This window comes from Stenella coeruleoalba (genome assembly GCF_951394435.1).
Source record: "Stenella coeruleoalba genome assembly, chromosome: 5".
Taxonomy (NCBI): Eukaryota; Metazoa; Chordata; class Mammalia; order Artiodactyla; family Delphinidae; genus Stenella; species Stenella coeruleoalba.
The window spans coordinates 19,027,683-19,045,336 of record NC_137150.1 but is presented as its reverse complement, the minus strand read 5'-3'; the positions used below and the strand labels follow the sequence as shown (position 1 = coordinate 19,045,336).

General features: G+C 39.0%; 1 protein-coding gene across 1 annotated transcript in view; it reads right to left on the bottom strand.

The window, feature by feature from the left end:
- The window catches only part of CP (ceruloplasmin), a gene marked incomplete at its 5' end in the record, with an annotated part of 62,617 nt that overhangs the window by 38,102 nt on the left and 6,861 nt on the right, over positions 1-17,654 (bottom strand). Inside the window, 8 exons of the mRNA XM_079921260.1 lie at positions 3,385-3,599; positions 4,635-4,772; positions 5,922-6,061; positions 10,280-10,451; positions 11,740-11,994; positions 13,522-13,695; positions 14,065-14,277; positions 16,094-16,341. Coding sequence (XP_079777386.1) covers positions 3,385-3,599; positions 4,635-4,772; positions 5,922-6,061; positions 10,280-10,451; positions 11,740-11,994; positions 13,522-13,695; positions 14,065-14,277; positions 16,094-16,341 — 1,555 coding nt within the window. The remainder of the gene's footprint in view (positions 1-3,384; positions 3,600-4,634; positions 4,773-5,921; positions 6,062-10,279; positions 10,452-11,739; positions 11,995-13,521; positions 13,696-14,064; positions 14,278-16,093; positions 16,342-17,654) is intronic.

Genomic DNA, 17,654 nt, shown 5'->3' with positions numbered 1-17,654 from the left:
ACCTGATAAAAGACTGTTTATCAAAACATAAAAAGAACCCTTAAAACTCAACATTAAGAAAACAACCCAATTAACAAATGGGCGAAAGACCTTAACAGACAAATGTACAGATGGCAAACAAGCATTTGAAAAGATGCTCTATGTCACATGTCATTAAAACACCAATGAGATACCACTACACACTTACTAGAATGGCCAAAATCTGGAACATGACAACACCAAATTCTGGCAAGAATGTGGAGCAATGGGAACTCTAACATTCATTTCTGGTGGGAATGCAAAATGGTACAGCCACTTTGGAAGAGTTTGGCAGGGTTTTTTTTTTAAACTAAACATACTCTTACCATATAATCCAGCAATTGGGTTCCTTTGTATTTCCCCAAAGGAAATGAAAACTTATGTCTACACAAAAACCTTCCTATGGATGTTTATTCATAAAGTAGCTTTATTCATAATTGCCAAAACTTGGCAGTAATCAAGATGTTCTTCAGTAGGTGAATGGATAAACTGTAGTACGTCCAGACAATGGAGTATTATTCATAGTTAAAAAGAAATAAGCTGGGCTTCCCTGGTGGCACAGTGGTTGAGAGTCCGCCTGCCGATGCAGGGGACACGGGTTCGTGCCCCGGTCCGGGAAGATCCCACATGCCGTGGAGCGGCTGGGCCCGTGAGCCATGGCCGCTGAGCCTGCGCGTCTGGAGCCTGTGCTCCACAACGGGAGAGGCCACAACAGTGAGGGGCCCGCGTACCGCAAAAAAAAAAAAGAAAAGAAAAGAAAAGAAAAAAGGTACTGAGCCATGAAAAGACTTGGAGGAAACATAAATGCATATTATTAAGTGAAAGAAGCCAATCTGAAAGGCTATGCATTGTATGATTCCAACTATATGATAATCTGGAAAAGGCAAAACTCTGGAGAGAGTGAAAAGACCGGGCTTGCTAGGAGTTGGGGGTTGGAAGGATGGGATAAATAGATGGAGCACAGAGGACTTTTAGGGCAGTGAAAATAATCTGTATGATACTGTAATGATGGATACGTGGATCTACTCTGTTGGGGATGTTGATATCGGGGGAGGGCGTGTGTGGGGGAATAAGAGGTATACGGGAAATCTCTGAACTTTACCCTCCATTTTGCTGTAAACATTAAAGTGCTCTAAAAAATAAAGTTAATAAAAATAATAGTGAAAAATAAATAAAAGAATAAAGTTTTAAAAAGTTATCTATAGTGAGGGGATAGGTGAAAGGGAAGAAAGGATAGACGCTAGATTTCTTTGAATCTGCTTCTTTTTGTAGATACAATGTTGGAGTCAGTCAAATGTTTTACGTAATTATAAAATAATGTTACAGTTTAAAAAGAAATCCCTAAAAAATAAAAAATAAATACATTAAAATAAATAAATAAACCTGTGTATTTTGTGGGTGGCAAAACTCCACAGGGAGGAACTATTCCAAGTGACTTTAAATCTGTAATTTGACTGAACATCCTTAGTGGGATCCACTCTAAAGACAAAAAGGGCTGCAAAACTGTTTTCAGTAATTATATTGTTGGCTGTAGTGTTGTAATTCTAATCCTGAGACTGTTGTGTCTATGTTGTGGGATGAAATGAGTGCATATTTATGCTGGTATTATTGAGAACTCAGCTTTTTCAGTGCAGTTGAAGGGAGATACAGATATAAGATCAATGAGGTTAAGTAAACAGACAAACAAACAAAATCCATAGACCTGAATTTGAATAGAAAGTATCAGTATGAACCCATGATGAATTTTATTAAAAAACGTTTCTTTCAATTCTGCTCATTGAAAAGGCTTAGGAACAATGATTAATACAATAGCACTGAGCACCCCTAATGCCCTGACTGTAGTTTTAAAAATAATTTCTTACTGAAAAGAACCAGGACTTTTTGGGAGAAATGACTGATTTCAGGTCTGGCTCAGAAAATGTACAATATGAACCTGAAATAGCTTTTTATACTAGAAGTCAAAGAAGCTTCAAAGACTACTAAGTTTATGTAAAAATGAAGTCAACCTGAGCAAGTCCCCCAGTGGCAAAAAATAGGACATTTTGAGCATCAATAAGTATAATAGTAATGAATTGAAGCATAGTAAATATGCTTAAATCCATGAGTTTACAATAGTACTTAAAAATAAACTATTAAGGGCTTCCCTGGTGGCGCAGTGGATGAGAGTGCGCCTGCCGATGCAGGGGACACGGGTTCGTGCCCCGGTCCGGGAAGATCCCACATGCCGCGGAGCGGCTGGGCCCGTGAGCCATGGCCGCTGAGCCTGCGCGTCCAGAGCGTGTGCTCCGCAAAGGGAGAGGCCACAACAGTGAGAGGCCCGCGTACCGCAAAATAAATAAAATAAAATAAACTATTAAAAACCTTTGATGTATGCTAGGAGAGAACTAGTAATTCTAAAACTTGTAAATAAAGGGAAAGAATCAAGCATTTGTCATTCCTTTCTTGTATAACATGTACCTCAGGGCAACCAAATAGTCCATTTACAGGAAATAGAGTAAAAGAGAAAGAAACATGTTAAATGACACCACAGGAATGCAATCAGTAAAATCTAGACATGAGAACTTCTACAGGGTAAAAGACTTTTGCAACAGAAAAACGCAAGAAAATATCTTGAGAAAAATATCAACTGATTGTAATGTGTGTAATTATTTGAGTGCCTATCCACACAACAAACTTGAAACAATTAAAGGACAAATGTTCAGTTAAAATGTGAACATTGATTGGAAATTTGATGATATTAAGGAATTATGATGATGCTTTAAGATGTGATAACTGTATTGAATGCATTTTAAAAGAATCTTTCTCTTTTAAAGATTTATATTAAAATATTTATTTTAGAGCTAAAAACAATGGTGGGATTAGGGATTTCTATTTATAGGTCAAAGGGTCATTTTCCCATTTCATTTTTTTTAACTTTATTTTATATTGGAGTATAGCCAATTAACAATGTTGTGATAGTGTCAGGTGCACAGCAAAGGAACTCAGCCATACATATACATGTATTCATTCTCCCCTGAACTCCCCTCCCATCCAGGCTGCCACATAAAAAATATTTTAAGCAATATTTCCTTAGTGAATGTTGAGTGACTTATTATCATTAATAGGTGATTTTTTTAAATGTGTGTGTTGAAGTCTAATGGTATCATAATAGACTTTGGATTCCAAGGAAAATCTTGTTTCCAACTCATCTTGGAACAATCACGTTAGCCAGAGAATCTCTGCACAATATAGATATAAGCCCAAGTAAAAATTATAGTAAACATTAGGCGTGGAACCCTCACTGCCTCAAACCCCAGAATTTTCCTTATAATAATGATAATTCAAAGGGATTGGAAAATCATTTTCATTTTCCCTCATTGGACTTACCAGTCTCCCATTTGCAAGTAAACTTCCGTTCCTACATATTTTCATTGGCCCGATAAGCCCAGTAAATATATCTTTGGTGGGATCCACAGCAGAATAATACATCTTAGCTAGACAGACAGGATCTTTGTAAGTGGGTCCTACTTCTTTGGGGACAGTCCATTCATAGGTGAATGTTCCTTCGGGTACCACATGGGAGGCTGAAGAAGGAGGCGCACCTGTAAGAAAGGTCACACTGGAGAGGTAAAGTACGCTTTCTAATGCCATCATTTGAGCCATGGAGTAGACTGCGTTTAGTCTAGGATAACCCACTTCTGTGCTCCTTTTATGAATTAGAGTGGAATCCTACCAGTGTCAGGTCACAAATGGGAATAATTTTCTCCAGGAAGTCTCCACTAAACCTCTGTCTGAGGTTGGTGCCTGCTATAGTCTGAATGTTTATGTTTCCCCAAAATTCACATATTGGAATCTTAAGGCGCAATATGATGGTGTTCGAAGTGGTGTTTAGGAGGTAATCTGGTCATGAGAGTGGAGCCCTTCTGAGTGGGATTAGTGCCCAGACAAAAGAGATCCCACAGAGTTCCCTAGCCCCTTCCTCCACGTGAGGATACAAGAAGTCTGAGACCCAGAATAGGGTCTTCATTTGTCAGCCTTGACATACAAAAATACCTAAATACTTTCATGTAATGGAATATTTTGTATCACTGAAATTATATTTATAAAATGTTTATAGTGCTAAGAAAGCGAACTCTGAGTATAAAATTATAGTGATAAGTATATTTATATTCTATGATCTCAAACACATGTAATTATTATTTACACAGATCAAAGAGTGGAGGACATACAAAAATATAATAGCGGTTGTCTATAGAACTATGGATAATATTTTTGGCTACACCTTTTTATATTTTTTAAATATTCTAAAATGTACATCTAATCTTATAATTGCAAGAATATTTTTCAAATTTAACAATCACCCAAATAGAACTCTGGAAATGTATAACTGATGCAATCCAAATCAGTTACTAGCAGCATTGTCAATAATCATCCAATTAAGGTAGGACAGAATTCCACAAACATACTGGAAATGGTAGGAAGAGATTTACTCGCTTCCTGGCATGATTCTGAGAACGGTATATGAGAAGTTTCCTCAGAAGTTCCTGCCTTTGGTTTTTGCAGGACAATTTCCCTGGGGGTGACCAGCACAGTAGGTTATTAAACATTATTGTTTGGTTACAGAGTGTTGTACTCACCTCTGCTTGAATTGTAGTACGTGCCCTCGTTGCTTTTATCGACTCTCACCCCAATCGGTTCAATACTGAGGGGATATGTTCCTTTGTTATGGAAGGTGACTCTGATGGTGTCTCCCACCTCTGCCGAAATGACAGGACCTAGGGACAAAGAGAATTATTATCCTCCCTGATATATAGCATACAGAATGCATAAGACAGTTGTTTTCTTTGCCTTGTCCTCTGGCGAGAACCACTGGAAGCAACATGCTTATTGTTGCAAATGGAAAGCTTGGTTTTTAAAAAGTCCATTATCAATTTGACATGAGGAGGCCAGAAAAAGATGAGAGGGGCTTTCTAAGTTAACTTCAGGTAATGAAATTTGTTACCATTTTTATCCAAGTTAGTTCGCAAGCTTCATACGTCTATAAAATACTGTTCAGAGTATCTACACTCTCCTCACCCTGTTTTTCTGTGGACCAGATGTGTGTTATTTGTCCAAAGAGTCAGGAGAATGCCATAAACCTTGACCACCCAAAGGGAGTAAGTTAAATTGTCTTGGCTGTGAAAAGTAACACCACTGTTGTGGATTTCCCATCACCAAAATCAATATTATTACTAAATATAGAACAAAAACAAATATAGTACAAAAATATTTTATGTAATATATAAAATGATACTTATTGAGAGCTTCTTATGTGCTCTTCTGAGTCTTTATGTGAATTAACTCATTTAATCCTTACAAGAGCTTTGTGAAGTAGGGACTATTGTTATTATTGTTCCCATTTTCCAGAAAGGGAACAGGCACAGAAAGTTGAGTACTTTCAAAGGTAACACAGCTAATAGGTGAAGAGTGAGGACAGTCTGAATCCACTCACTTGCTATTCTGCCCAAGTGCCTGAGCAAAACAGGTCTCTGGGCTCTGCCTGGGGGCAGCCTGCAGGAGGCTCTAAAAACAAACCCAACCTGTCTCATTAGTAGCTGAATTTTATTTCTAAGGGAATGTACATTTGGCTAAAAGCAGAAACTAATAGCTTTACCGGCTATTTAAACAAAGTCACACAAACCCCTTACCTCTTTGAAGAAAAAAAAAAGTAATCATTTGAAGTCAGCCTGGCTTTTAATGATGAAGACTTACTATGGGTAATTTACATTTGGAAAAGCTGCTGCATTTTATTGATGATTCCTCTTCCATGTCCATAGTTTTTACGTAGAAATCACGCCACAGGTTCTGAAGCTTCTGTTCTTCCTGAGGTTGATTGTAGCTCAGGGGAAGAGTACATTAGTCATGTGTATTCTGCACAGACTCACCCAGGATGCCAAGATGTTCTTCTTCAGGGCCTCTCTCCTTTCGGTCTGTAAAGGAGGCATCTGTGTACTCACGATAAACCAGCTTTTTATATGAGCCTCCGATTCTTGTAGAACCATGTTCAAAAAATACCTCTGAATCACTGTCAAAAGAAAAAAGGTTTAATTCTGGAGTTGAAAGCAGAACAGAGCCAGGTTGTCACATAGGATACTAACTGAAGAGAAAATTTCTGACCTGTGCTTAGAAATTACCCATTATTTACCAAATACTCCTCAGAGGAGCAGATAGTACTAGGCACCTTATAGAAGGATGTTCACTTAAGGGGTGGAGACTCATGGCATAGAGATTTTATTTTTTCAAGCAAAGTGAAAAAAATTTCAAGAGGGTCCATGTCAACCCCTGAGAGTTAATAAATTGTCCTGCAATAGAATCTTTTTAATAAAGTATGAAATGTCTAAAAATACAGTAACTATTGTTTGTTGCATATTAGCCTTCAGAAGGTTTCATTTATCCTCTGAAACTCACATGACAATGTAACAAGTTGGTATTATCCTCCCCAGTTTACAGTAATCTGCATTTCTGTCAATAGTCTTCCTTAATTGCTTCAGGATTTTCATTACCTCCTTTTTGAACTCGGTGTCTATTAGACTGAAGAGGTCTGTTTCATTGTTTGTTCCTTCAGGGGAATTCTCTTGGTCTTTTAACTGGGAGTGGTTCCTCTGCTTCTTCATTTGCTTATATTGCTCTTACTCTGTGAGTTTAGGAGAAACAGTTACCTACCGTAGTCTTGGAAGGTTATTTATATGCGGGAGCATCCCTGCGTAGCTGGTGTGGTTTTACTATTTTCTGGCGTGAGGGCCACTTTTAGTTGGGATGCCTTCTACCTCTTTCCTCAGCACGTGCTGGCCCTTATCGCCTGCATAGAGGGCGTGCAGACGTGGTGACCAGCGTGCCCTCCCGGGCCCTGTGATGACGGAGGCAGCGATTGGCTCCCGATTCTCTCAGCGGCGGAGGCCCAGCCCGCCCCCACCCCTGGAGCTCGCGTAGGCAGCGTCCTGTTGCCTGAGAGCGCATGCTTTGGGGGGGGGGGGGGGCCGGGAGAAAGATGCTCCTTTGGCAGTCCTGCCCCTCCCCTCGCGCAACCCCCAACAATGGCACCCTGCCTTCAGGCTGTCTTCGCGCAGCCAACCCCAGTCCTCTCCCCAGGTCTAACCTCCAAAGCCTGAGCTAAAGCCACCAGTCCCCACCCACACCGGTGGACGAGTGTCCCAGGCTGGGGAGCTCAGGGTGGAGGTACCAACCATCCCTGCAGGTTTCTCTCCATTTTACCTTCCGCAAACGGGTTGCTGCGCTCTCCTCCGAGGCTTCGAAGCTCCCCCTCTGTCCCGGCTATCTCCCCGCCAGTCAGCGGACTTGCCAGGTTGTAGGAACCTTTCTTCTTCCACAGCTCCCTCCCAGGGGCACAGGTCCTGTCCCAAGTCCTTTCTCTCTCTCTCTTTTTTTTCTTTTGTCCTACCCAGGTACGTGGAGATTTTCTTGCCCTTAAAGAAGGCTGAGGTCTTCTGCCGGCGTTCAGTAGATGTTCTATGAGAATCGTTCCACATGTAGATGTATTTTTGATGTATTTCTGGGAGGAGGTGAGCTCCACGTACTACTCCTCTGCCATCGGCTCCCCATTCTCCCCATTTTATAAATGAAAAAATGAAATCTCAGAAAGGCATTTGACTTGCCAAAGCCACCCCATTCATCTCTTCTCCCATTTGACAAATGTATGGAACATCTGCTCTTTACCAGGAACCCTGTTATATGCTGATGACATGCCCATAAGCAAGCTGGACCCGTCCCTGTCCACATGGACTTTACATCTGTCCCAGAAGACAGACTACAAATCAATCAATATAATAACATGTAGGGCTTCCCTGGTGGCGCAGTGGTTGAGAGTCCGCCTGCCGATACAGGGGACACGGGTTCGTGCCCCGGTTCGGGAAGATCCCACATGCCACGGAGCGGCTGGACCCGTGAGCCATGGCCGCTGGGCCTGCGCATCCGGAGCGTCCGTGCTCCGCAACGGGAGAGGCCGCAACAGTGAGAGGCCCGCGTACCGCAAAAAAAAAAAAAAAAAAAAAAAAAAAAAAAAAAATATATATATATATATATATATATATGATAACATGTAATAAGCACAGAGTGTTATGAAACATTTTTCCTAGGGTTGGGGAAAGTGATGGGAGAGGCCCCAAAGGCTTTCCAGAGGAAGAGTTTCTTTAAAATTATCTAGAGGTGAAGTAGAGTTAAAATGATGGAATATGTGTGTGGAGAGAATGGGGCGGGTATTTGCAAAGAGGAAACAGCCTGTGGCAAGGCTCAGAGAAGACAGCAAGCATGGCATCTCTTATAAACTAGGGCAGGAGCATAGCAGGCAGGGTAGGGAGACGGGTCAGCAACCTGCTTTTAAAATCTCAGTGAGAGGTAGTGATGACTTCAGAGGTATTAGCAAAGAGGTTGGAGAGAAGCAAACAACTTTCCGAGATATTTAGGCTATAATGAGGCAGCATTTGATGAGGAGAGAAGGAGGGATTAGTGAAGGAGGGAGGGAATCAGGGTGGTGCTCAGGCTTTGGGCTTGAGCGATGGATGGACGGCGACACCATTCATGCAGAGAGGGAAACTTAGATTTGTGGGGAAGACAATGGATTCAGACTTGGACATATTGATTTGGAGGAGCCTCATCCAAGTGGAGTGTCCACTAAGCAGTTCATAATGCAAATCTGCAATTTATAAGAGCCTTCCGGGCTGGAGATACAGTTTTGGGAGTCATTGCAACTGAATGTCAGTGTGGCGGGGACTTAAATCTCTGCTTCAGTAGTCACAGGCTTGGGTAGAGTCAGGCCCAGCAATTGACCTGTTGTTTGCCGTTGAGTGAATCACTTAACCTTTCCAAGTAGATGCGTGGCAAACAAGGCTTCTCTGAAAAGGTGATGTTTGGGCAGAGACTTGGAGCAGGGGTGTGGCATAATCTCACTGACATTTTTGAAAGATTGCTTTGGCTGTTTTATGAGGAATGTACAGTAGGAAAGGAAGACTGAGGCAGGAAAAACAGCTGGGGGGCCGTGGAAGTCATCAGACATGTACCAAAGGTAGCTTGTATGCATCAAAGGACACTGTCAAGAGAATGAAAAGAAAACCTACAGAATAAGGGGAAATACTTGCAAAGCAGATCTATCTGATAAGGGATTAATATCCAGCATATAAAAAGAACTCTTATAACTTAACAACAACAAAAAAACCGAAATAACCCAATTAAGAAATGGGCAAAGAACTTGAACAGACATTTCTCCAAAATTGCCAACAAGAACATGAAAAGATGCTCAGAATCACTAAGTATCAGGAAAATGCAAATCAGAACCACAATTAGATACCTCTTTGCACCTGTTAAGATGGCTATTTTTTTAAAAAATGGAAAATAAAAGTTGGCAATTAGAAGAGAAATTAGAACCCTTGTACATTGCTGGTGGGAATGTAAAATGGTGAAGCTGCTGTGGAAAACCATATGGTGGTTCCTCAAAAAATTAAAAATAGAATTATCATATGATCAAGCAATTCTACTCCTAGATGTATACCCAAAAGAACTGAAAGCAGAGACCTAAACATATACTTGTACTCCAGTGTTCATAGTGGCATTATCCACAACAGCTGAAAGGTAGAAGCAACCCAGATGTCCATCAACAGAGAGATGGATAAATAAAACATGGTATATGAATACAGTGGAATATTATTCAGCCTTAAAGAGGAATGAAATTCTGATACATGCTACAACATGGATGAACCTTGAAAACATTATGCTAAATAAAATAAGCCAAACGAAAAAGGACAAACATTACATGATTCTACTTGCATAAGGTGCCTAGAATAGGCAAATTCATAGAGACAGAAAGTAGAATAGAAGTTACCAGGGGATGGGGAGTTTTTGTCTAGTGGACACAGCATTTCTGCTTGGAACGATGAAAAAGTTCTGGGAATGGACAGTGCTGGTGATTATACAACCTTGTGAATGTACTGAATGCTGCTGGATTTTACAATGCTATGTTTTCAGAAATGGAAAGCAAATGAAGTGATCTAATTGTATTCAATGTTTTCTGAGAGTTTTGTTGAGCATTTGAAAACTTTTAAATCTATTCTTTTTCATGGACTCAGAAGTCCTATTTCTCAAACTTGGACTCACTACCAAACCTTAATAAATATTTAGCAGTCTAGTTACTCAATTTCAGGTACCAATTAAAATTTTAATCACTGAATCAGCCTTTTATGATTTTTTGGGGGGGAAGGCATATTTTGAAATAATATCTTTTTTTCTGAATTACCTTCCAGGTGCTGTTAAGTTTTCTTTGGTGAAGGTGTCTATGCCGGAGGGTGCATAGTTCCAGATGATTTCCTCAGCAGCGATGTAGTAGTGTCTAACATGTTTGCCATGGATATCGTTCTCAGATGAAGGCTTCTTACAGTCTTGTACCCAGAAAAAGGCCTGCAAACCAGCTAAAAACCACACAGGAGGAGACACTGGTTAATGAAGCCAATGTTTGTCTCTCTTATTGCCTTGTAAATGCTGCTGGTGAAATGACAGATGGAAACTGAAGAAATAGATAGCTAGAAACAATACTATAAACTAGAGTAATCAGTTGTATATAAATCACTCATGGAAAAGTCAAGCAGTGAAAAACAATTCTCTAGGTGGCACAGAGAAGTGATACTACTAGTGTTTTCAAAAATGTGGAACCAGTTTCTGTGGGGTTTCGCTTGGGAAGTCTTTCGATGAGAAAGAAAAAAAAAAAGACACATTAATAGATAAGTGATGTGGGGAGAAATGAACTTTCACCATTTAATTTCACTTTTTTGTGGGGGGGCCACGCCACGTGGCTTGTGGAATCTTAGTTCCTGGAGCAGGAATTGAATCTGCACCCTTGGCCATGAAAATGCAGAGTCCTAACCACCAGACCGCCAGGGAATATCCTCGCTGTTTTATTTTATCAGTGAGTCAGCATTGAAATAAATAATGCTGTAATGAGAAAACATAGATAAGTGATGAAGAGATGCTCTGCCCTATTTTAGGGGATATGGTGGGGTGGAGGGGGAGGAATAGAATGAGCACGTTATTAGTATTGTGCTCTTAGATAAAATGGCTATACACCTGCTGTGCTGAGCCTTCTGCCGCCATGATCACATTTGATGAATAAGATCGTGTTTGAAAGTCGAAGTAACATGCTCAGAGACCCAGATTAAACCTAATTTCTTCAGAAGACCAATATTGCAAACTAATATTTTTCAAGAACTGGGGGTATTTTATTACCTTATATTAAGGAGATGGAGGAGAGATTTAGCATGTTAAGCTAAGGAATAGCTGGACTCAAAGGACAAAGTTGGTTATATTTAATAGAACAAGTCAAGAAAAACACAACAAGCTACTTTTCAGCACAATATACAAATCTTCTGGTGTTTAAAATATTGTGTATTTTACAAATCTGGGAAGCTGTATGCAGTATTATACTTTTAGGGTAGGACTATACATCAGGGCCAATTTTTTCTTTTCCAAAAATTAACATATTTTCAATTTTGATTACTTTATAAATGCTCCAGTCTTTTTAAAAAATTACATTATGATGCATACTGTCAGAAGAATAAAATTAAGTTACCAGTTCAAAGCTTAGATCATTCCAAAGTTATTTAGCTTTTAGATTCTGATTTCCAATCATCACCCCATTAATAGTGTAACTGAGACATGACTCTTTTCTCAACTGACAGCTAATTTCAGGTAAAGATGCCTTACCTTTCAGATGGTTTAGATTCTGACAGCTAAGCATCCATTCTCCAGGGTTCTGGGCCACCATAAAAGCATCAAAGAGGGTAGCAGGAAAGAGATTGATTGTATCAACACGGTAGTTCTTATTAGTCAACGTTTGCCCGTGGAAGAAAGCTGCATGCACATCAACTTCATTACCCATACCAAAAAGATACCATTTTACTCTGTCCTCAGCACACATGGAGAGTCCTGGGAGACTTCCAAAAGCATATCCATTCACAGCTGTAAGTCAAGAGCAGAGACTGTGACTAACAGACATTGGTGACTGGGATATTGATAGTTACCTCTAAATAAAATCAGTTTGGGATTGAAACTACCTGGCACACATGCTGCTATTCTTCCCTCCTGTACCCACATCAGACATTGTTAATCAATCACAGTACTCTTTCATTTTGGACCTGAATTCAGCCTCAAGATTTTTGTCAACGCAATATTAGCACATGAACACAACACTGAAGATGAAATCTATTTGCTCTCTTTGTTATAAACTCTACACCTTGGTATGTTCATGTGTATATTTGTAAATACAAATGTGTACATATATACACACGTATATATAAATGTGCACACATACAGTAAATAGAAAAACACTGAAGTTTATTTAGGAATCAATCATGTATCATGTTGGTGGTGGTGGTACGGATGATGTCAGTGTTTTTTGTTATTGTTTATCAGAACTTTTCCAATTTTCTACAGTGAATGTGGATTGCTTTTGTAATAAGAACACAGGGGAAGCTTTTTTTTTTTAAAGATTAAAAGACAAAATTGGAAGAAATGTGAAAGAGGAAAGGAGAAATGCAGGGAAAGGACAGTAGGAACAAGTGACCAGAGCCACAAAGACCTAAGAGGTCAAAAGCAGGATAGCCTGATTCTTCAAAGAAACTAAGGGCCACTGCTCAAACTGAGAGGTCCTAGAGTTAAGATAGAAATCAGTTCTGGGAAGTATTGCGAGGTAACCAGATGCAACAGGGATACCAAACCAGACTTAGCCAGACTAGAAGTTTGAGTCTCTAACGCCTATTTTGGTTAGCACATAACAGAGGCTGGATTAAAATATGGAAAGAGGATCTTTCAGCCAGAAATAAGCAAAAGTTGGAAATAAAAATCCGTACTTTGTTAATTAATTTTTCTTCTTTGATAGTACAGTTACTTTTGTGTCCTTAGTTTCTGAGTAAGGGTTATTTTTAAGAAGCTAAACATTCTAAGTGATGGACTATCTTACTAACCCCATTATTTTGTGTCTGAGAATCAAGGAGAAGCCCAGGCAGTAAAGAAAACATTTTTAGAAGAAATAAAGTGAACTAAAATGTAGGAGAAAATGATGCAAGGTTCGGGGGGGCACGGGTGGTGAAGAACAATATGTATGTAAAAGAAATACCTTTTAGAACTAGTGGTTTGAACTATTTTCTTAATTATAGTGCAATACTTTACAATATAATTTAACAATTTTAGGCTGCCTCAAATAATTTTTAAAATGAGTTGGGAGAATAAAAAGTATACAAATATAACATGCATATACATTTAACCATAATTGATAATGGTTTGGAAACAATTTGATGTATCCAGCTTTACCTGCTCAGAGTTTTGATTGGACCTGTTTAGCTGAATATCAGGTTGCACATCCAATATGCTTTGTTACCAAGGGCATAGATTAGAAACATGCTACTTATTCATGTGAGGGAATAAGAGTAGCAGAATTAATGGACCGAGAAAAGTAAGATAAAGTTAACAGATCTTATGTAATCTTACAATACATTCTGTTACTCTCCTGGAAGTCTTCGTTGTCTTTGTCAACCTCCTCTGGTTCAGAGCAGTAGGTCTTAATGTTGTCTTCTAGGTACCAGCTGAGATTTTCATCCACAACAGAAAACATCACCACAAATTCTTTGTCAATATTTTTTTCTTCTTCTTTATCCAGAGAATCTGAAGTGAAAATTACTATTTCAGTAGAACTTAATTTTTAGCATGAATTTTAGCATGTGATTTATAGTTTAAAAATTTTTTTGTATTTATTTTCCTAATAAACCAGAAATCTAAACCAGCCACTTCGGTTTTATAGACTTGGAAACATTTAGGGAATTTACGTTCAGTAACCTGAATGTTGTTCCACGTATCCATTTTTCTCCTTACCCTTCCCTGCTCTTCCGTTCCTTCTTTTCTAGACTCACTGCCTCTCACTCTACTACCTCTCTACTCAATCATAACACATAAGACTTAAAGTATATTTAAAAAACAAACCTCCCTCTCTACTGTCTTTGGTCATTTATTGTGAATAATAATGAGACAATGTACCTTTTTTACAGTGTATTAAAGGCCCAATGAGTCCTGCGGCGATATCTCTTGGAGCATCAATGTGGGAATGGTAAATCCTGGTCACGCAATTGCTGTCTTCCTCACCAGGACCTTGTTCTGGGTTGGCATGCAATATGTACATACACTGTTCACCTGGCCGCACTTTGTCGTCTGCTTTTTGAAAATCTGTGGTGTTGTCAGGGTAGATGGCCCCTAGGAAATGACATGCAATGAAATTACAAATTGAATGTGTTTGAGCTTGAATGAGAAAATAGATGGTCTATTAATTCATTCAGCAAACACTTATTCAACATCTAGTATGTATCCCCGTGGGAACACAGTGGTGTTCTATTTGAGCACAGAAGAATAAAAGGCAAATGGCTACAGGGTGTGGAAGTTTCACAGAAAATGTTATCATTTTTTATACTTGACTGAGCCTTCAAGGAGCAGTAATAGATATGTCAGCAGCATAATGACTGTTGGTTTGCAATTTAAAGAACCACTTTTGCCCTGGGGTTATGGTATGGAAATAAGAGCAAAATGGCTACTTTCTCCTCTCACTTGAAGCTTCTTGTATGATATCAGATTTTTGCCTGTGAAGTAACCATGGGATTGTTTAATTTTGTAAATTTCCAAACATACGCAAAAGCTGAGAGAATAATATAATTAACTTCCATGTGCCCAACAACCCAGCTTTAACAATGATCAACTCAAGGCCAATCTTGTTTCATCTATACCCTCACCCACTCTTAACAGTGAATTAGTCATCATCAGTGAATTATTCTAAAGCAAATCCCTGACATCATATCATTTCATTCATAAATAATTGAGCATGTATCTCTAAAAGAACTCTTTTTTCTTCTAACATATCCACAATACAATGATCATACCTTAAAAATGATTAAAACCATAATATATCATGAAATTGTAAAAAATAAATAAGATGGCAGTCAGCTTTTATGCTATGAATGTAATTGTTTGGTTTAGAAAAACAAATTTAAAAATATAGAAGATCAAAACATTCACTCTGTAAAGCAATACCTCTTTTAAATAGAAAACCAATAATTAATTAAAACTAATTTTATCCTAATTTCCAAACTTGATCCTTATAATTTCAATGAACATGGTCTCGGCATTTTTGCCTATGATAATAGCTGACATTTATTGAGCTATTACTGCGTACTCTCATTGTCCCTATTTTATAGATAAGAAAACTGTAGCACAGAGAATTTAAGTTAACTTGTCCAAGGTCATTCAGTCAATAAAAGGCAATGCTGCACTCAAACATCGGTCTATTAAGTTTGAAGCTCTTGTTCTTAATCACAACAAAACACCATCTCCCTTCATCATCATCATCATCATCATCATGTACTAAGAATGAGGTCACAAGCACCAAATCTAATATTCGTTCTTCCTGTACCATCTTTAAGGATTCCAAGTCCTACATTCAAATGACCTTTTGGTTAACTGTGTCTCAGATGTGACTCTGGGACCATCCAGCCACCTGCACTACTTGGCTACTGTATGAGACTACTCATGCTGCCTTAGCTGGGACAGAGTTTATCCAAAGTTAGGATGGAAGGTGACAATGGCTACAGTACGTTCACATGTGGGAACTTCAGAGATAAGATCATCCTCATCTTGGGGATTTCTTGTTTCTTCTTTCCTGTTTCCTCCTTCTGGATTTTTGTCTTTTCCAGGCTTTAATGCACACTGCCCATTTCTCTTATTTTGACCATGTGTCTGGAAAGGGGTTGGGCACTGGGAAGGAAGTTCCAGCTCTCACTGACTCTCACTACATGAGTCCACACAGAAATTCTATCACATTCCCACTTCACACAAAACAAGTATAACCCAGAGAAACACAGCATTATTAGGATGAACCAAAATACTTATTCATAAAATAGTTTAGAGCTAAACAACATAGTACAGGTCTTATCCAGGAGGAAAGTCCATAATCTCAGAAATTAAAAAGTGTTCCTACTGAAAAGGAAGAGGAAATTCCAGCTAGCATATGAGCTGAACTTACCCTCATGTTCCTTATAGTAAGTCATTCCATGTGCATGAAAAGTATAAGGCCTAGAGGCAAAGTTTTTTAAATGTACATAAACTCTATCTCCAGTTTCAGCTTTGATAATGGGGCCTAAAAACCCCAGCCAGACAGGTTTCTCTATAATCGTCCCAAAGGTTTCATCTGTGTACTGAAGATACACGGCCTTCTTGTAGACTTTTCCAATTCTATTGGAGCCATTTTGAAGATAGATATTGGCATGTTCCCTGCAAAGGAAAGGAAGACAACTCTATTAGAAGCCATCACTGCTGGGGATAACATTATGATGAAAGAGAAATGAATGACCATATCATATTAAACGTTTGCCAGTTGTTGTAGGGATGCCTCCAAAAAATGAAGAGGAGCGCTGGCATTTAGCCCTGTTATTTTAATTATGTGAGGTGTCACACATCAGCTATATGGCAGACCACCACGTGTGGATGCGTCATAAAAATGTAATGCATCTTACCAGAGTATTTCCTGTAAGGTTTTCATGGTAAAACACAGAGGCATTGTGGGATAGAATACAAAATTAAAGTGAAATATTAAAATAAAGCAGTTAATGAAGGCATTTCTCACTTATGGCATACCTCTTTCAGCCACTGGAAAAATCTGAGTTTCTAAGCATTCAATCTGGATATGTGAGATGTGAAAGCGAGTGCATATTTTTTTCCTAAAGTAAAACTAATAATGCTAAAGTAATTCCATCTTTCTAATTTCTTTTAGCAAAACTAAATCAAAGTTGGAATTGATTCATCAATGTGTGTGGGTCTTAAACTTATCTTTGCATTTGAATTACCCCTGTGGTTTTTTAATCCCTTGCTAGCAAAAATACTTGAACATTGAATGTTTATATTCAGGTTAGTGGCTGATTAATAGTTGCTTAAAACTTTCCTAAAAATATCAGCAAATTGAATGGTAGCCAGGAAAAAAAAGAAAAGAAAGCAAGTTTGATACTCAAACTTTTGAACTGATTCTTAAGTTATTGTCCTTAATGCAAGCCCAGAGAGTTCACTGAGATCTATTTGTGGGCAATGCCATCTAGCCATTCAGCGGAACCCACTTAAAACCTGGCCTTTGGCAAGCCCTTCCACAACCGAGGTCTCCTCCACTAGAATAAAAACTGCTAACCCCAGCTGATGGTCTGGGGTCTGTGTTTGTTCATGTGTGTGTGCGCGCGCCTGCGTTTTGCCTACTTTGATCTCGGTGACCTTTGACACCTTACCATTTTCCATTCAACCCATATGAGGCCAGATAACGAGACTGAAGAGAAATAAACTTTGTCTTGTTTCCTCAGCGAGAAGCTCATCAGAAAGAGTGAGGGGTACTTTTCCATTCTCTCTTCAAGATGAGGGCAGGGCTTGTCTGGGAGCTCTGGACTTTCTCTGTTGCAAGGTCCAAATTTAAAGATCTGTTTTTTAAAAAATCTAGGGCTCAGGCCTAATGTTTCTTAAGTTTTCATGTGCACAGGGATCTACTGAGGACCTTGATAAAATACAAGTTCCTAGGCCCCAGCCCCACTGATTCTGCTTCTGTGCTG